This window comes from Marmota flaviventris, chromosome 19 (assembly GCF_047511675.1).
Source record: "Marmota flaviventris isolate mMarFla1 chromosome 19, mMarFla1.hap1, whole genome shotgun sequence".
Lineage (NCBI taxonomy): Eukaryota > Metazoa > Chordata > Mammalia > Rodentia > Sciuridae > Marmota > Marmota flaviventris.
This window is the reverse complement of record NC_092516.1, coordinates 21,856,806-21,877,302: the sequence shown is the minus strand read 5'-3', so window position 1 is coordinate 21,877,302 and position 20,497 is coordinate 21,856,806. Positions and strand designations below refer to the sequence as shown.

Here is a 20,497-nt window from a genome sequence, read left to right as displayed (position 1 = left end):
ATGTATTCTGTACCCTAGGGCCTCCAGGAAGGAATACAACCCTGTCAACACCTTGATTTTAGCCCAGTGAGACCCTTATCAGACTTTTTTTTAATGTTAAATCTTTTTTTTAAGTTGTGAATGAACCTTTTTATATATATATATGTGGTGCTGAGAATAGAACCCAGTGCCTCACACATGCTAGGCAAGTGCTCTACCACTGAGCTACAACCCCAGCCCCTGTGTCAGACTTTTAATTCTCAAAATTGTGAGATAATAAATTTGCATTATTTTAAGCCACTAGGTAATTTGTTATATCAGCATCAGAAAACACATACACTAGCTAATCTATAATGTCCCCTGCAGCTAATCAGAGCAACAGAGAACTGATATGTATTAATTCTTTTACCCAAAGGTGCTTCCCATACAACTATTATATTTACTGTGGCTTGATCATGGTATCATTGGCTGATACTAAGCAGTACTATGAAACTCTGTGTGGCTTTTGCCATAATAATGCCATTGAGGAAGAGTTCGTTTACAACAGTGTACCCTCCATGACAGAGGAGGAATTTATTTGTGGTCTTTGTATATGGAAGAGAGAGACTCCAGTTTGGGTTTCCCTCTTCACACTGGCTCCTAGGAAGCTTAGAGGTGTTAATCTCAAACAATGGCATCTTAGGTGGTAGAACTATCAGAATCACCAAGGCAGGTTTTGCAAACTACACTTGCAAACCCCAGATATTCCAATTTATTTCCCCAGAGGGAAGCATTCTCCTTCTTCCAACAAGATCCATTGCTTTGTGTTTTTGTTTTTGTTGTTGTTGTTGGTTGGTTTGTGTTTTGCAGTGCTGGGGATTGAACCCAGGGATACTCTACCACTGAGCTCATCCCCAGCCCTTTATATATTTTTTTTTATTTTGAAACAGGGTCTCCCTAAGTTGCTGAGGCTGCCAGTTTGTAGGTAGGACTATCATAGCATGTGTGTTTTACATCAAGCACACCCACTCTTCTTTCCTACCTTGGTTTGCCCATTACCTCTTTTTATGAATGACTTCTATGTCCTTGGGGGGGCAGACACCTACAGAAGCAGTATTATGGTTTATATAGGAGTTGTCCCCCAAAAGCTAACATGTGAGACAATACAACGAAGTTCACAAATGAAACAATTAAATGAGCATTATAACCCAATTTGTGGATTAATCCCCTGCTAGAGTTTAACTGGATGGTAACTGAAGGCAGGTAGAGTGTGGCTGGAGGATATAGGTCACTGGGGGAGTGCTTTTGGGGGTTATATATTGTCTCTGGTGAATGGAACTCTTCTCTGCTTCCTAGTGCCATGCTCTGAGCTTCTTTATTCTGCCATGCCCTCATGATGTGCTACCTCACTTCAGGCCCAGAGCAATGGAATAGGTCACATATGGATGGAGACGTCTGAAACAGTGAGTTTCAAATGAACTTTTCCTCCTTTACACTGTTCTTACCAGGTTTTTTGGTCACAGCAATGAAAGAGTTGACTAACACAAGCAGCAAGTTGACTGAGTACCTAAGGAGACTTATAAACCCCTGAATAGTGTTAACAAGTCTGAAACTGTTAACACCATTTGCTGTAGACCATTCTAGGATACCAAGATTAGCAACTGAGACAGGCATGCAAGGCAGGCACTCTACCAACTGAGCTAAAACCCCTGCACACCTGTAATCCCAGTGACTCAGAATGCTGAGGAAGAAGGATCATGAGTTCAAATCGAGACTTAGCAAATTAGCAAGGCCCTAAGCAACTCAGCAAAACTCCGTCTCTAAAATATAAAAAAGGGCTGGGGATGTGGTGTGGTGGTTAAGCGCCCCTGGGTTCAATCCCCACAGCTGCTGAAGCTGTGGCAGGAGAATCACTTGAGCCCACAAATCTGATAGTTTGAGCAACAGAGTGAAACCTCAACTCAATAGCAATAAGGACAAAAGAGGGGGGACCTTTGAGAAGTGATTAGGCCATGAGGGTGCCACCCTCATAAATGGATTAACACTGCTTATGAAAGAACTTGAGGCCTACATTTTAATATTCTTCCAAAATAAAAAGGGGGCTGGGGATGTGGTTCTATGGTTAAATGCCCCTGGGTTCAATCTCTCTCTCCCTCCCTCCCTCTCTCTCTCTCTCTCTCTCTCTCTCTCTCACACACACACATACACACACACACAAAAGATTAGCAATTGAATCCAGTCAATTGCTGTCTTTATTTCCTCCTTCCTTTCTCACTTCCCATTTTCCTCACTGTGGCTGCTGCTCTGAGATTGCACCTCTCAATAAAGTTCAAACATGCAGGGTTGAGGATTTAGCTCAGTTGGTAGAGTGCCTGCCTTGCAAGCACAAGGGCACAGGCTCAATCCCTGAGACCACAGGAAAAAAAAAAAGTTCAAGGGCTAGGGTTGTGGCTCAGTGGTAGTGCACTCACCTAGCACATGTGAGGCCCTGGGTTTGATTCTCAGCACCACATAAAAATAAGTAAACAAAATAAAGGTATTGTATCCAACTACAACTAAAAAATAAATATTAAAAAAAAAAGTTCAAGCATGCAGGCTCTGTCTAGGCCTGTTTTCTAGGCAAATTAGACTAGTAGAGTAATATTATTATTAGTTTATATTATTGGTGAAAAATAGATATTCATATTGTGTGGGTATTTCTCATTGACCCATCATTTCCACTCTCTAACCTCTTCCATCTTGATTTGTTCCTTGCAGAGAACATGGACCAGATCATGAGCTTTACTGTGATTTGGACATATCCCCTAAAGTTCATGTGTGGAAAACTTAATCCCCAATGGAATAGTGTTAAGAGGTGGGACCTAGGCCAATGTGGTGGTGCACACCTGTAGTCCTGGCTACTGAGGCTGAGGCAGGAGAATCACTTGAGCCCACAAATCTGATAGTCTGAGCATCAGAGCAAAACCTCAACTCAATGGCAATAAGGCAGAAGAGGTGGGACCTTTGAGAAGTGATTAGGCCATGAGGGTGCCACCCTCATGAATGGATTAATGCTGCTTATAAAAGAACTTGAGGCCTACAGTTTAATATTCTCTCTCTCTCTCTCTCTCTCTCTCTCTCTCTCTCTCTCTCTCATCTCTATCTCTATGTCTTTTTGCCTTCCACTGTGGAGTAACACAGCAAGAAGGCCCTTGCCAGATGCTGGCACCTTGGTATTGGGCTTCTAAGCTTCCAGAACTGTGAAGAATAAATTTCTTTATAGATTACCCAATCTGCGGTACTTTGTTATTCTAAGATAGGCTCCCCAGCACTCTGGCTTCTGGTAGGTATCAGACAATGAGAGGAGCTGGTAGGTGATCAGAGGATGGGAAAGAGTGAGATGGAAATTTTTCTTTCCAAGCTCCATCCCTGCTGGGTCAGACTGAGAAAAGCTGCATTTCTCTACTGAAGGCCACAGCTCCTACTGGCAGGCTGTCCCCTAAAGCTGCAATTCTAAGTGCCAGAAACTGCTCCCTCTCTCCACCCCTTTGGGCCACCAGGTATCAAGGGCTCTTCATTACTACTAGTCCCAGGTGCTGCACCATCCTTTGATGGTTTCCCTTAATCCTGCGGATTCCTCTGTAAATAGTTCCTTCACTAAACTCTCCTAAATTCCTCTTTGAGGAGTCATGTTTCTCAAATGGGCTTTTAATGATATACAGTACAGAGAAGTTGAGTGACTTTCCTAAGGTCACACAAAGGGTACGTGACAGATCACCTGAGAGTCCCCACGCTAACACAGAGAAAGGTAGAGTCTTTTTCGGCCTTGCCAGCCTGCCCAGCCCCCTCTTGGAACCCTGATGCCTTGCCTGACCTGCTGAAATCTGTGATCCTTTTGTTGGGATAGGATTGAATTCCCCTGAGCTCTTGTCTCAGACCTGGCCAGCAACACCAGTAACCAGAGCTGTGTGAGAAGAAAAGGCCAAACCACTGGGGCAGCCACACCCCAAAGAGAGGTGAGGTCTCGGGTGAGTAATGCCAATGAGGGGCCTCTTCCCCTGTCCCAAGGGTCACTGCTCACCCAAGCCCTGCTTCACCAAGGACCTAGTACACAGACTCCCAACTCCCGGCTGTCCTCTTCTTTGACCTCTGCCTATAGTTTTCTCCAATTCTCCCTCCCCCCCAACAAGTGTCCTGGAGCTAGGGCTCCTTCCCCCACCCCCAACCTAGGACTTCAGAGATGTGAGATACTCTCAGAGGTCTGGGTGGGGACTTTAGGCTCCCCATTTCCTTCTTCCAGCCCCAGATCCTCTCAGATTCCCAGAGATGGGCTCCAGCCAGGGAGGGTGGGACTGCTCTTGGGACTATTAGGAGTCACAGGATGCCAAGGCAGTGACAGAGCTGTGGCAGGAAGCAGATCTTCACCCATCTCTGTACCTCCAGCTGACTCTAGTGTGCCATGCCCCAGCACCTGTTTCTCCCACTTGTGATCTTCGGTAACCTCAGGAGATAGGGGACAGTGGCAAGGGGGGTGGGATGCTAGCACCTGGCAGACTGTGAAGCAGGATTCCCAGGTTCTGTTTAGAGAGTGAGAGGTCAGAAGGGGAGGGGATGCCATGTCAGAGGAGAAAGGAGGAGGGGATGTCAGAAGAGGGAAGGGAGATATCAGAAGGGAGACGAACAGTGTATCACAGGAGGGAGAAAGGAGGCCCAGATGCCAAAGGCAAAGAGCAGCTGTGAAACGGAGGAGGGAGTCAGGGAGGACACCTACTAAGTGCAGCTCTCCAGCCTCTTCTTGCCTCCTGTCTTCCCAGCCATCAATCCCATCCCAAGAGCCTTCCAGGACTCAGGTAAGGCAGCTGAACTGGGGGAAAGTCATGTGCAGAAGCAGGAAAGTTAGGCTGGGTAGCGTAGGTGTTGGCAGTGGGACTGAAAGGACAGGGAATTGGGAAGGTAGGAGTTGGGTGGAGAGGAGGAAGAAGATCGGGCCTGGGCAGTGTCAGGTGCTGGAAGTCACCAATTATCTACCTCTTTTTACCCTCTGGTTTCCAGCTCTCAGTCCTACAGAAGAACCTGAAGATCTGGGTAAAGAAAAGGAAGCCTGGGTGTCCTCTGATCTAAAAAGACCTTATGGCTGGCTTGACCCATCATTTCCACTCTGAGGGAGGTGGAAGTGCCGGGAAATTCAGAAGTACCTAGGTTCTCCAGGTTCTTGGTTCAGATGGGCAAACAGAAGCTGGGTGGAGTACTGGGCTCTGTCCTGAGTTACCTGGGCCTCTGCAGTAGGGGATCATTAGGTGGGTTTTGACCTCCCAGGGTTCCCTATTGCAGACTGTGGGCACCCTGAGCCCTCTGCCCGCATCATGGGGGGCTCAGACGCTCAGCCAGGAACCTGGCCTTGGCAAGTAAGCCTGCATCAAGGCAGGGGCCACATCTGCGGAGGCTCCCTCATCGCCCCCTCTTGGGTTCTCTCTGCTGCTCACTGTTTCGTGATGTGAGTATTGCCCACTCAGTCCCTGTCCTTCAAAGGCCAACCCCACCCCACAGCTTTATCCCTCACCCTGTTCCCCCTTATTACGGCTAATTTAGAGCGGAGCTGCTCCAGCTTCCTCTCTCTGTCCCCCAAACTAGGTGCTCTGCGAGGTTATGGGTAAGGGAGATGCTGGGTAAGGGAGGCCATTGTCACCAGACTCATTCCACCACTCCGCTAAATATCACTGAGACTGAATCTCACTTTTACAAAATCCCCAGTCACCACTTCTAAATCAGTCTCACCCCTCCTCTTTTAGAAGTCTGTCTCAACCTCTCAGCCCCAAATCTGAATCTGACTCCGTCCCACCCGGGTACCCACTGACCTCACCACCTCCTCCAGCTCTGAACCCTCATCCACAAGCGGGTCAACCCCTTTCATAGGGTTAACCTAATCCAGGCCCCCACCACCACCCCCTCATGGCCTCTACACAGGAACGGGACCTTGGAGCCCGCGTCCGAGTGGTCGGTGCTGCTGGGCGTGCACTCCCAGGACGGGCCCCTGGAAGGTACACATGTCCGCTCCGTGGCCGCTATCCTGGTGCCTGACAACTACAGCAAAGTGGAACTTGGCTCCGATTTGGCCCTGCTGCGCCTGGCTTCGCCCGCCAAGCTGGGCCCCACCGTGCAACCCATCTGCCTGCCGCGAGCCTCGCACCGCTTTGTTCACGGCACCGCCTGCTGGGCCACCGGCTGGGGGGACGTGCAGGAGGCAGGTGAGTGGGGCGGGGCCGGGCGGGAGACGTCGACGTCGGAGGGTCTGAGCCTACCTTAAGATCATCAGAGGAACCGCGGGGGCGTGTCTTAAAAGTTGGCTCTCGCAAGTGGGCGGGGCCCGAGGGCGGGACTCGAGAGAGCCCTCCCGAAAACGCTCCAAGGGGCTGCGTTTCTGCTAGACAGCTGGAAAATTTGCATCTCTCTCCATCTAGCCTCTTCCCGGGTAATTCTCAAACTAAGACTACTGAATCGCCTACACACCCCGTTTCCCGCCTCACCTTCCTTCCAGGTTTTCCTTTTCTGGATTTAGGTCCAACTAAGGTTCCGCTCTGACTCTGCTAGTTCAGACAAAGCATTTCTCCCAGTACATTTTCTCTCCTGTAAAAAAAGGAAAACAGTAGTGTTCACTTCATGGGGTAATTGTGTGGATTAAACGGGAAAATGCGCGAAAAGCTGCATTGCTATAATTAATTCATTTTAGATATTTTTGCATTACATAATCCGCGTTAAAGCACCAAAGCATAACACCTGGCATATAGTAGGCGCGCAGCAAATGTTTTTGTTCTCTTTTCCTCCCATCCTTCTTCCTCCCCACTCATCTTCCGACTTCTCACCGCCTGTCTTCCTCCTCCCACCTTCATTCATTCAATCATTCTGTTGATTAGGATACTCCTATGTACCAGGCATTGTTTTAGGCATTAAAGATACACCAGTGAAGCTGGGTGCGGTGGCACACACCTGTAATTCCAGAGACTCAGGACTGAGGCAAGAGGTTCTCAAGTTCGAGGCCAGCCTCAGCAATTTAGAAAGACCCTAAGCAACTTAGCAAGGCCCTGTCTCAAAATTAAATAAATAAATAAAAGGACTGAGAGGATGCAGCTCAGTGGTAAAGCACCCCTGGGTTCAACCCCCAGTACAAATGTGTGTGTGTGTGTGTGTGTGCCAGTAAACACACACACAAACACACGCACACACAAAATTCTGCTTTCTCAGCTTGCATTCTAGTAAGTAGACAAAAAAGTAAATCCAGTAAACAAGCAAACACTGTGATAGAAGGTGTGAGGGAACACACTACTTTTCCATTCTCTGTCATCTCCATCACCCATTGTTAGCTTTCCTTGCTAGAAAGCCCCCAATATCTGCTATGATCAAACTGTGCCAGTTCTGGAGTCTTTGGGAGGGTGCTGCAGGAGGAGATGCTATAATCTCTATTTGCATGGGCCCCATTAGGGCAGGAGGTGACAAGGAAGTCCTCATGAGCACCTAGACATGCATGGACATGACCAAGCTACCAGACAGTGGGGCCCCAGAGCAGGGGCTTTCTAGGAAGGTTTTATGAAGAGAGCATGTATTTCAGAAAGACAGGGGAAGATGATGGCCATCTTCCCTTGGGACCCTGGAAAGGCCAGGACATCATGCTAGAGTGAAGGGTGCTGAGACAATAAAGGTCTTCAGGTCAGACTGAGGGACAGAGTAGCCCTCCAGCTCCAGAGATCCCTAGGACAACCCCCAAATCTCAGACATCACCTGACTTCTCAGAACTCCAGTGGGTAGGGAATGAGTTCTGTCCATGCCTTTCCCTGTCCTTTTCTGTATCCCAAAACTTTGTTTCCATCAAAAGCAGGATAGCTGAGGGTCCATGTCTAGACCACAGGATCCATCTATTATTCTTGGTAGGATCAGGGCTAAGCTGAGAAACATTCCTCTGGTTGTAACAAGTGCTGAGTGGATTAGGGAATAGATCAGTCAGGAGACTAGGTCAATCATCCAGGTCCAAGATTATGCTGCCTGAACTAGGGTAGTTGCTGTAAGAATGCTGAGAAGTCACAAATGACTTGGGAATTGACTGAGAAAAGACAGCTTGAGAAAGGGATTAGAGATGACAGCCAGATTCCATGCTTTACAACTCAATATAGGACCACATGTGGTCTATATGACATCTTTGTTCAAAAGATGCACTTTCTGGACCAATAAAACTCCATGTCAGGGCTCAGAGCTTAATGATTTTAGCCCCTACATGTATACTTTGTTGGCTGGGACCTTTGTTCAGTGTACAACCTGCACATGACAATTCTCACTGGATGCTTGCTGAGGCTATGCCTGAGATGAGAACATGGGAAGAGAAGCATGAGAAGATGTGGTGAATGTGGTAGGCCAGGGTGCCATGGGGATCTTGATGACCAGGAGGTAGCTGGAGGAGACAAAACAGCCCTGGGGAACTGGGTGCTCTATACCTACCTCACAGTATCTGCTCTCTGCTTCTGCCCCCAGACCCTCTGCCTCTCCCCTGGGTGCTACAGGAAGTAGAGCTAAGGCTTCTGGGAGAGGCTGCCTGTCAGTGTCTCTACAGCCAGCCTGGACCCTTCAACCTCACTTTCCAGCTATTGCCAGGGATGCTGTGTGCTGGCTACCCAGAGGGACGGAGGGACACCTGCCAGGTGAGGAAAGGTCCCTGCACCTACCTGGCAGAATCAGATCCCTAACCTGTAGGAAGCAGCTAAGCAATAGACAAATATTTCTCTGAGTCTCTTCTGCAAAAAGCGGGCAAGACTGCCTATGGAATTGGGGTGGAGGTATAGTTCAGTGATAGAGCACATGCCTAGCATGCACAACACTCTGCATTCAATCCCCAGTACTTCAAAAAAAAAAAAAAGTTTTGCCAGGCACAGTGGTACAGCCAGTAATCCCAGTAGCTCAGGGTTAGGGTTAGGGTTAGTTCCTAAAAAAAAAAAAAAAAAAAAAAAAAAAAATTCCCAGCACTTGGGAGGCTGAGGCAGGAGGAACACAAGTTTTAGGCCCAGCAATTTAGCAAGACTCTAATAATGAAAAATAGAATAGGATGGGGTTGTACCTCAGTGGTATAACACCAAAAATAAAAATCCCAGCACCAAAAACAAACAAATATCCTTAGGCCACAGAGATGCTGACCCTGACCTGGGTTACAGAGATACATTAGGGGCAATGCTTCAGCATCCAATGACCCTAGTGTCTGCTCATTGTAATTCTTCATCCTTTTTGCTTTCCATCTGTCCCATTTTACTGAATAGACAGATTGCCTGTTTCTAACAGCATCTTCCTCCTTAATGCTGGTATTTTTTATTTACTTTTTTAACAACTGGGTGGGGGCTCAGTGGCAGAGTGAATGCTTAGCATTTGTTAGGCCCTAAGTTCTAGTCCCAGTACCACAAAGAAACAAAAAGCAAAGACAAAATTGAGTGAACTTAGAAATCAAAGACAAGGGTTTATTTGGATTATTTGTTGGACAAGAATCATTAGACTCTGAATGAGATCTTCAGGGTTCTCTTGTGTGGGTTTTTTTGGGGGGATGGGTGGGGGTACCGGGGATTGAACTCAGGAACACTTGACCACTGAGCCACGTCCCCAGTCCTATTTTGTATTTTATTTAGAGACAGGGTCTCGCTGAGTTGTTTAATGCCTCACTTTTGCTGAAGCTGGCTTTGAACTCAAGATCCTCCTGCCAGCCTGCTGCGGCTGCTGGGATTACAGGCTTGCACCACTGCCCCTGTGCTTGTGTGGTCCTTAATGGGTTAATTTGGTGCTCTGGGCTGTGGCTGCTCAGTCTTGGTTTTACAAGGCTTTCTTTTCTTTAGAGGTGTAGGGAATACAGAGAACAAGGGACAGCCACTGGAGATTTCTAGAAGGGGCTGAGTAAGGCCAATAAAAGGTGGAGAACCTTTGCCACCCGCCAGAATAAGCCAATGCATCCTTGGGCTGGTCCCCCAACACAAATCACCTATTATTAGGGTGACTCTGGGGGACCCTTGGTCTGTGAAGAAGGTGGCCGCTGGTTCCAGGCAGGAATCACTAGCTTTGGCTTTGGCTGTGGAAGGAGGACCCGCCCTGGAGTCTTCACTGCTGTGGCTCCCTATGAGACATGGATCCGGGAACAGGTGATGGGTTTGGAGCCTGGGCCTGCCTTTCCCAACCAGCCCCAGGAATCCCAGACAGGCCCCTGGGAATCCAGGGAGGAGAACTGCACCATTGCCCTGCCAGGTGAGGGGGCAGGAGCCCTGGATGGGAGTTGGAGACTGGGGAGATTTGAGTTGGGGTGAAGTCTGCTGGAGTTAAGTAGGGCTCTGAAGCCTCCCTAACCTTGCTTGGTCTCTCACTCCTCAGAGTGCGGCAAGGCTCGGCGACCAGGGGTCTGGCCCTGGGAGGCCCAAGTTATAGTGCCAGGATCCAGAACCTGCCATGGAACGCTAGTATCAGAAAGCTGGGTCTTGGCACCTGCCAGCTGCTTTCTGGAGTGAGTGAGAATCCACAGCACAGGGAGATTCTTGCCTCTCCATCCATCCACATGATACTCCATCTAGTTGGTTCAGCCCTTTGTGCCGGGTGTGGAGGGTGGGGGGGTGGGGCTGCATTCTGGAGCGCGGGATCAGATTCCAAGGTGTAGGATTCATCTCATAAAGAGGAGTCCTAATCTAGCTGGGAGGGGAAAAGGGTAGTGTACGTCCGATCCAGCATGCGGGAGTCTGAGAACACGTTTCGAACTGGGGTGGGGCTATGGTTCCTGTTTGGAAGAGGGATTCTAGCCTGGAGATAAAAATCAAAGTCTGGGGTGCGCGGTTTCCAGCCGTATGTGCGGTATATGCGCACGTCCCCAGCGTCTCCATCCCGCAGCTCGATCACTTCTGATAACCCACCCCGCGACCTCGACTCCTGGCGGGTACTGCTGCCCTCACGTCCGCGCCCGGAGCGGGTGTCGCGCTTCGTACCGCACGAGAACGCTACGTGGGACGACGCCTCAGACCTGGCGCTGCTGCAGCTGGACGCGCCCGTGAACCTGAGCTCAGGCCCGCGCGCCGTGTGCTTACCCTACCCGGAACACTACTTCCTGCCTGGGAGCCGCTGCCGCCTGGCTCGCTGGGGCCGCGGGGGTGCGCAGGAGTCTGGCGCTGGTTGGGGCGGGGCAGAGCGGGGACAGACTCGGCCACAGCACGAGATCCCTGCTTTTTCCCCTCCCAGAACCGGCGCTTGGCCCCGGCGCTCAGCTTGAGGCCGACTTGTTAGGTGGCTGGTGGTGTCACTGTCTGTATGGACATAAGGGGGCGTCAGTGCCGCTGCCGGGACAGTCACCTCACCAACTCTGCCCCTCCTACCAGGAGGAGGAGGAGCCGGGCCGCTGCTGGGTGAGCGACATGGGCGAAGTCTGTGGCCCCTGGGAGAGACTGAGAGATCTGAGGGCGGGGCGTGAGGCACAGGAAACCTGGCTAAGAGCGGGAATGGGATCCAAATGGGGGCGGGGATATCGAATTGGGGGCGGAGCCGGATCCTGGATGGTAGGGAGGGTGTTGGGGCGGACTCTGAGCAGGTGTTGGGGTTTCTGTCTACCCCAAAGTTTAAGGAGAATCCTAAAGTGAGGGCTGAATTCTTACACAAATTAGTACTGGAATCTAGTTTGGAAGAGGTGGGACTTGTTATGTTTCCGTATGGAGAATCTGGGGTTCCGGAAAGCCCCTGGAATGCTGATGTTCTCTACAGGATCAAAACATGTATGCTATTAACACACCTTACTCTTGCTGCAGAATGACTCTCATTGGAGCCTTATGTGTCGGGAGGAGGGGACTTGGTTCCTGGCTGGAATTGGAGACTTCTCCAGTACCTGTCTCCGTCCCCGAGCCTTCTCCCCACTGCAGACCCATAGCCCATGGATCAGCCATGTAACTCGGGGAGCCTACCTGGAGGAACAGCTAGCCTGGGACTGGGGCCCTGATGGGGAGGAGACTGAGACCCAGACCTGTCCCCCACACACAGAGCATGGTGGTGAGCAGGGGACCCTTGGGGCTTTGGAGTTCCGGGAGGTGCTTATATCTATGAGAGAGGCTTCAGAGATCACCTGTGGAACTCATACTTAGGTGGCCACTTCTTCTCCCTAGCCTGTGGCCTGCGACCTGAGGCAGCTCAGAAGGGAATGCTATGGCCCTGGCTGGCAGAGGTGCATGTGGCTGGGGATCAAGTCTGCACTGGGATCCTCGTGGCCCCAGGCTGGGTCCTGGCAGCCACTCACTGTGTCCTTAGGTAGGTCTCTCTCATCTCTAGGTAAGAGGCTGGAGGGAAAAAATGGGAGATGATCCAAAGGATTCTTACAATAGCGGGATGTTTTCCTTTTAGGGCTCTTACAGCACAGGGAAACTACTTTGAGAGACTTTTATTGTCAGTTTGGTGGGTTTGGATTTTTTGTGTGAGATGTTTTAAGATAGAAGAGAGATTTGGAAAGAGGAATAATGAAGGAGTTAGTGACATAACCATTCTTCCCTTACCCCTGGGCTGGAAAGGACTTTACCAGCAATGAGAGGAACCAGAAGGTGACACAAGTCCTTCTTCCAACAGGCTAGGCTCTACAACAGTGCCCCACATTGAAGTGTATCTGGGCAGGGCAGGGGCCAGTCCCCTCCCACACGGCCGCCAGGTATCCCGGTTGGTCATCAGCATTCGCCTGCCCCGGCACCTGGGACTTGGGCCCCCTCTGGCCCTCCTGGAGCTGAGCTCCCGGGTAGAGCCTTCCCCTTCAGCCCTGCCCATCTGCCTTCACCCAGGAGGTGTCCCCCCAGGGGCCAGCTGCTGGGTGCTGGGCTGGAAGGATCCCCAGGACCGAGGTGAGAGCCCTGGATCATGGGAATGAGGAGTGACTGGAGGCCAGAACCCTGGAACAACCCTCTTTCTTCTCTCCAGTCCCTATAGCTACTGCTGTCTCCATATTGACACCACGGCTCTGTCACTGCCTCTATCAGGGCATTCTGCCCCCTGGGACTTTCTGTGTCCTATATGCAGAAGGGCAAGAAGACAGGTGTGAGGTACAGGGACCTAGGCATCCTGGTCGGGGGAAGGAGTATTGGGATGCTGGAACCTGGAGAGACCAGGATTAGAATTCTTGGGTGTTGGACCCCAAATGGGAAGAAGCAGTACTTCCTAGCTGGACCTTGGAAAGATCAGAGGCCAGGATTCCTAAGGGTAGAGACCAATAGTGCTTTGTGGCTGGACCCAAGGGAAGGTACAGTGGACCAGGAGGAAGGATAACAGATCCATTTGTTCTTGGCTTCAACTCTGCAGGTGACCTCAGCACCTCCCCTCCTATGCCAGACTGAGGGAGGCTCTTGGGTTCTCATGGGCATGGCTGTCCGAGGGAGTCAGGAGCTGTTTGCAGCCATTGGCCCTGAAGAAGCCTGGATCTCCCAAACAGTGGCGGAGGCCCATTTCCTACCCTCTAGTGGCTCCCCATATTGGCCCGCTACAGGCAGTGACCTCTGTCCCCCAGACATGGCAGGGGCCTCAAGCTCCCCTAAGGCTGCTGCTTTGATCCTGCTGTTACTGACTCCCCTGATCCAGGATTGAGAGGACCTTGCTTCATGAGCCACTTCCCCTTCTCTTCCCACCACTCAGCATGCCTGGAATGTAGTCTAACCTGCTAACGCTCTCCCAGGCCTGGAGAGGGCCTATCTATCTAGACTGCAGCAGCTTTGGATAATTGGGCCTCAGTGCTATTTTGGGCCCAGGAATCCTTGGGGGTGGCAGAGGAGCAGACAATAAAGGTGTAAACACAGACATGTGGCCTGTGACATCACTAGGGGCAGGCTGAGGGGCTGAGAGCAACTGGGCTAAGAGGGAAACACAGGAATAGGGCTCCTCCCTCTACGGGCATCAGTTGAGTCAGGTCTTGGGCGCCCAGGAAATGTGTCCCTGATAACGTGGCAGCTGTTCCCTCATTCCTTCCCCAGGGCGGGGGAGTTTAGGTGGCCAGCTGATTGTGTGTCACCTCCCCAGTAGAATTGGTGTCCCTAGCACCTGTAGCATATTTTGGCCCTAGACAGTGCCCTGAGGCCCCTTAGGGTAGGAGAGCCAGCCCCTAATACATACACTAATGAATGATGCCTCAAAGTGTTCATCTCCAGTCCCCAGCAAACAAACGACCCCAACATACAAACAATCCTTATACAGGGTCCACTACTTGTATATCCATGCTCAGTGCTCCTAGAATTTGGGCCCCTTTTATGTAAATTCTACTACCTCATCCCTGACTAATGTACATCCCTGAATTAATTCAGCCATATTCCCTGCTAACCTCCAAGTCCTGGTGCAATTGGAGTCTGATATATAAGTCCATGTATGTTCACAGTCAAGTGGGAAACACCCCTGGCTGGGGATCAGGAGAGGGTTATAAAGAAAGTGAGCTATGAGCATAGAAAATGGAAAATAGGGACCTGAGGAGAAGTCAGCTGATGTGGGTGGCAGAGGGGTCACTCCTGGAGCTAGGGCCACAAAAACTCTAGTTGAGTAGGCAGATAATGCAAGAGGGGTTGGCAGAGCGGGCACAGTGGTGCACACCTGTACCTTGGGAGGCTGAGACAAGAGAATCGTGAGTTCAAAGCCAGCCTCAGCAACAGTGAGGTGCTAAGCAACTCAGGGAGACCCTGTCTCTAAACACAATGCAAAATAGGGCTGGGAGAGTGGCTCAATGGTCAAGTACCCCTGAGTTCAATCCTCAGTACCAAAAAAAATAAAAACAAGGTGCTAAGCAACTCAGTGAGACCCTGTCTCTAAATTAAAAAAAAAAAAAAAAAAGGGCTGGGAATGTGGCTCAGTGAGTGTACCTAAGTTTAATCCCCGGTCCCCCCACCCCAAGAAAAACGGGGTTGGCAGGACTCAGAGGAAAGGTGGAAATTCTCACTGGGAGCTTGAGAAGGGCAAAGGTTCTTAAAGGACCAGGCTTATTCTTAGCTGCTAGATATAACATAAAATATTCCCCAAGTCCTCCACAGGGAAGGACATTCCCATCTGTTCTTCAAACCCAGTCAGCTACTCACATGCCACCCCCAGAAACACTGAACATGCCCATCCTCTACTTAAAGCTTCCCACAACTCCCAGTGTCTTACCCTCTCCTCCCCAGTTTCGACCTCTTCCCAATCCAGCGCCAAACACACACACACACACACACACACACACACACACACACACACACGCTCACTGACTCCAGGAATTCTCTGACCACCAGCCTGGGCATCCAGACTTCTGGAAAGAGGGTTGGGAAGAAGTTGGGTCTGTTTTTCTTTTGGTACTATGGATCGAACCAAGGGATGGATACTTTACCACTGAGCTATATCCGTAGCCCTATTTATTTATTTATTCAGGTACTGGGGATTGAACCCAGGAGTCCTTCACCATTGAACCACACCACTAGTCTAAAAAGGACTATTTTATTTTGAGACAGGGTCTTGCTAAATTGCTGAGACTGGTTTTGAACTTGCAATCCTCCTGCCTCAGCCACTAGGATTTAAAGGTGTGCACTACCACACTCTGCTTTTTATTTTTTGAGATAGGGCCTTGCTAAATTGCTTAGGACCTCTCTAAGTTTCTGAGGCTGGCCTTGAACTTGCAATCCTCCTGTCTCAGCCTCTAGAGTCGACAGGATTATAGGCATGCATCACCACACCCCATGAGGGTCTGCTTTTCCTCAGTCTTGAGTCCAACCTATATTCCAAGTGCTATAGATTCACACACACAGAGGATGTGCCTGACCCCAACTCCAGTCACACCAGTCTTCTTTCCCTGAACCTCAGCCACCTGCATGCCCCACTTGAGAAATTTTTCCATACTTGCCTTGTTAACAAATTTGCTTAGGGGCTGGGGTTGTGGTAGAGTGCTTGCCTAGCATGCAGGAGGCACTGGGTTCAATCCTCAGCACCACATAAATGTAAAAATAAAGATATGGTGTCCACCTAAAACTAAAACATAAATATTAAAAAAAACAAACAAAAACTTTGCTTAACCCCCATAGGTCTCTGTTCTCAAGGCATTTCCAAGAAGGACCTTTCCAGCTACTGGGCACTCAGGCCAGTCCCCATTTTTGTCCATCACATAGTAGGTAGTTAGTAAATACTTGTGGGATGATTGGCAAGGCCAGTCATAGTCACCACCGGCAGGAAGTCTGAGGGTTTAGAGAAAAGGCCTGGAATGGCCCTGGCCCAGGGCAGACCCCAGTGTTCTAGGTTAAAATACCAGGCCTAAGGAATGAGGGAGGCTCCTCCCTCCTTAGGCCTGGGGAGCATAACTGGTCTGAAGGACTGAGAAACCTGGGGATAGTTGGCCAGCCATTGGGATTGCAGGCCTTGCCTCGGGCTGCCCTTGAGCTAGGGAGCCTCACCCTAACCCTCACACAGCCTAGATATCTGAAAAGACTCCAGATCTCCGAGGCAAATACAGCCAGCAGAGCTAAACCAAGAAGGCGGGGCTAAAGGAGGGGCCAGCAGGCAGGTGCCTTGCTCTAAGGAGGCACCTCTCTGAAGCGGTCTCTGCATGACCAGGCTGTGACGGAGACACATCCACCACAGAAATCCCAGGCGTCTCACAACTTTGGCTGCTCCCTGTTTCAAAAGCCAGACTTGGACACCTGATCCACCTCCCCAACCTGGATTCTGGGATTCCTTACTTCTGAGCCTGGTTTTAGATCCTGCCAAAACCAGCCCTACTTTTCGTGCCTGGTGTTTTCCCCAGGGGCTGTCATCCTGGGCCATGGGCCAGAGGGCAGGCCCAGGACCTGGGCAACTGGAAGCTATGGCCTTTTTGCTTTTTCTTGGATTATTCCAAACGGGGATGGGTAAGTACACGTGAGTGGGGCATGGGAAGGGATCATGCCTAAGAGGGAGCAAACGTAATCCTTCCTAGGTGCACAATCCTTATCCTGGGCTTGAGAATCCCAGGCCTCTCTGGAGCTGGCTTCCCTCTCCTTTTGGTATTGGCTCTACTAGGAAAGGGGCCAGTCCTCCAAAGAAGTGGCAGGTGCTAATGGGTCTTGGATCTCTGAGTTTCCTGCTTACCCCTCCCTCTTTCTTTTTTTCTCCAGGAGCTGACCCGACTGAAGGTAAGGCTTTCTGGGAAATAGAAGAGGGGGAAGGAAGGGGACATGGCTTCATATTCCCCAGTGGGTCTGAGGAGGGCCTGACCCTCTACTGGACTGTCTCACCATGGTATCTTAAATCTCCCAATAGCTCTGTGAGTGGGGCATATAGCCTTCACTTTATGGATTAAAAAATCTGAGATGCAGAGAAGCAGTGACTTGTTTAAGGGTATACAGCCAGCGAGTTGTAGAACTCTATTGAAACCCATGTCAGACTCCAAAAGTGGGGCACTCAAGGTCATTTTGAGGGACACAAATCCAGGGTCTTTTGAAGGTACACACACTGGCTTTGAGTCAGACTGGTTTTCAGGCCCAGCTTCATATTTACTGGCCACATTCCTTTACCTCTAAAATGGAGCTATCTCCATATCCAGGGGCGGTAGTGAGCTTTCTAGGTGATAAAGGAAATGCAAGCCCCATCTGGGCCTTCTGGAACACTCCCTAAGTACTAGCTATTGTCATGATTATGAAGGAGCAGAGGAGTCTGGCTGGCAGTTTCTCTGCTCCTAGTGACTGTGAAGGGCAGCTGGGCCCAACTCCACACTGGGGCCTTAGTTTGGGAAGGGCTGGTCTGTTCCCAGACACTAGCTATTCACATCATGGGATCCCAGTTCTGTTCATTTGTTCAACCATATTCACTGTGTGCTCAGGACTGTGCTGAGTATTGGGGACATAGAAATGTCCCTAAGGAATGCCCAGGTTGCCGTGATTGAAAGAATCATAGACACCAGAACAACTGAGCCTGGGCAGGGGCCTAAGAGCTAAGAGCACAGAGGCAATGCCTGACTCAGCTGGCAGGGTCAGCACAGGTGACAGAGAGGCTGCCCTTTGAATGATCTCCACAGCCAAGCAGAGCAAGGAGGGGAAAGGCTCTCAACTGTGAATGTCTTCCCAGCCTGGGTAGATGATAGACAGCTCTCAGGGTTTCAGCAAAGATCCAGAAAACAAGTGACTGAAATGTCCAGGATGGCTGGAGCGGATGGTAGTGCCATGGAGGATCTGGAATGTATCTTAAGCCATGAAAAGGTTTTGGAAACCGAGTGACTTGGCCAGATTTGTGCTTTATAAAGAATCTTCAGATTTTTAAGGGGTTGAACAGATAGAAAGCAGGAAGGCTTGAGGAAGGAGATCACCATGAGCCTTGAATTGGGTAACAGGTAGTCGACAGCAAGGAATAGAAGTGCCCGTATCTGGGGAGCCACCACGGGGACAAAGTGGTGGCTGACCATGAACTTAACCACTTCCCAAACTCTAAACCAGATCTCCTGGAATGGCAGGGCTAAGGACCTGGCATGGAGGCCCTAGAAGGCCCTGACCTCCCTTTCCCTTTCTCCCTGGCAGTCCCCTGTGGTGTAGTTGTTCAAGCACGCATCACAGGTGGTAGCAGTGCAACTCCTGGTCAGTGGCCCTGGCAGGTCAGCATCTACTATGATGGCGTCCATGTGTGTGGCGGGTCTCTTGTGTCTGAGCAGTGGGTGCTGTCAGCTGCTCACTGCTTCCCCAGGTACTACTTGGATGGGGCGGGGTGGGGAGTAGAAAATGGTCTGGATATCAACGTAAGCAGGTCAATCCAGGTCAGAGGTTAGGGTATTTGGGTATCAATAAAGTCTGAAAGACCAGTCAGAGGTGAAGGGAGGTTTGGAGGTCACAGGACAAATTGGGCTTTAAAAATGCTGTCTGGCACCAGAATCTGGGTTAGGATCCCATTAAGACAACAGTGATCAGGGTCCCAAGCCTTTGTTCCTCTGCATGCAGGGAACACGATCACACTGATTATGAGATAAAGCTGGGGGCCCACCAGCTAGACTCCTACAGCTCCGATATGGTGGTCTGCAGAGTGGAAAAGATCATCACCTACCCCACCTACCAACAGGAGGGCTCAGAGGGCGACATTGCACTGCTCCGCCTCAATCAACCCATCACATTCTCCCGCAATATCCGGCCCATCTGCCTCCCTGCAGCCAATGCTTCCTTCCCTAATGGCCTCCATTGTACAGTCACTGGATGGGGCCATGTGGCTCCCTCAGGTAAGGTGGGGGCACTATATGCCTAGAGGTATGGAGGGGAGCCTGACTCAGGGTAGGAGCCCCTAGGTAAACATCTTTTGCCTCACAGTGAGTCTCCAGGTCCCCAGGCCACTGCAGCAACTTGAAGTGCCACTGATCAGTCGTGAGACATGTAATTGCCTATACAACATTGATGCCAAGCCTGAAGAGCCTCACTTTATCCAGCAGGACATGCTGTGTGCTGGTTATGTGAATGGGGGCAAGGATGCCTGCCAAGTAAGTGCAGGGATCCCAGAAGAAGAGATGAGACAAATGCCTCTTGGGAGGTGAGGTTTGGATGGGCTGGCATGGATGACTGGAGGCCTAGAGTCTGGTCCTGACAACTGTTGTATGTTTTTCTCCTCAGGGTGATTCTGGAGGCCCACTCTCCTGCCCTGTGGAGGGCCTCTGGTACCTAGCCGGCATTGTGAGCTGGGGTGATGCCTGTGGAGCCCCCAACAGGCCTGGTGTGTATACTCTGACTTCTAGCTATGCCTCCTGGATCCACTCCACAGTGCCAGAACTCCAGCCTCATGTGGTACCCCAAATCCAAGAGTCCCAGCCGGATGGCAACCTCTGCAACCAAAGTCTAGCCTTCAATTCTGCCCCAGCACAGAGTTTGCTAGGGCCTATTCGCCTGCTGCCGCTGGGCTTGATCCTGGGCCTCTTCTACTCTTGGCATGAGCTCTAAGCTACCCACTCTGGAAGCTGACCCTGCTTGCAGGACTGACACAGTACACCAAGAACATATGCCTGTTCCCAGGAGAGAACCTGGCCCCTTGTGACCTTTGGGCCTGGAGTCTGGCTTGGCCACACCTTCCTCCCAAGACTGTGTGAGACCAGGGTTCCATCCTGATCTTTGAACCCATTCTTCTGGATTTGCTCTTTGGGACTAAAACCCATGATCAAAGGTTTTACAGTCTGTAGTACTGGCCAAAACCTTTGGCTGCCTCCACCAGCTATCCACAGCTTATTGGTTGTGCTCCTATGGAGCTCCCAAGAACCTTTAGCTATGAAAATGAGCCCTGACTCCCACCTGTTTTGGGAAGACTGGGAGCTACCCAGCTGACTCCCACTGAAGTTCAGGCTTTAGTGCTCCACCTTCCCTGCCTGATGAGCCCATTGCTTTGCCATCTTCCTGTCTTCTGGCATGCTTGCCTTTGAGACAGGAAAGGCCCCAATCTTGCCCCATTGGCTGCCAAGCTGCCCTTGAGCTCTGAATCCTGGACTCCGGAGGACTGAGCCCCCACCGGAACTGGCTGGGGCTTTGGGATCAGGGATGGGGGATAAAAGGAGCAAGAAGGAGTAAAATGTTTTGAGCACAACTGGCTGTGAATGAAGTGAAATAAGGAA

At 50.5% G+C, this 20,497-nt stretch overlaps 1 protein-coding gene across 1 annotated transcript; it reads left to right on the top strand.

The window, feature by feature from the left end:
• Positions 1-4,396: 4,396 nt before the first annotated feature.
• Prss36 (serine protease 36) lies at positions 4,397-20,469 on the top strand. Its single transcript, XM_027948350.2, has 21 exons — positions 4,397-4,433; positions 4,752-4,787; positions 4,990-5,022; positions 5,269-5,431; positions 5,902-6,182; positions 8,455-8,621; positions 9,948-10,197; positions 10,321-10,450; positions 10,828-11,084; positions 11,173-11,336; positions 11,733-11,970; positions 12,084-12,225; positions 12,538-12,803; positions 12,880-13,001; positions 13,258-13,538; positions 16,579-16,799; positions 17,046-17,063; positions 18,441-18,603; positions 18,855-19,126; positions 19,215-19,381; positions 19,512-20,469. The coding sequence occupies exons 1-21, from the start codon at positions 4,397-4,399 to the stop codon at positions 19,833-19,835; spliced, it is 3,732 nt and encodes a 1,243-aa protein (XP_027804151.2). The 3' UTR covers positions 19,836-20,469.
• Positions 20,470-20,497: the final 28 nt, after the last annotated feature.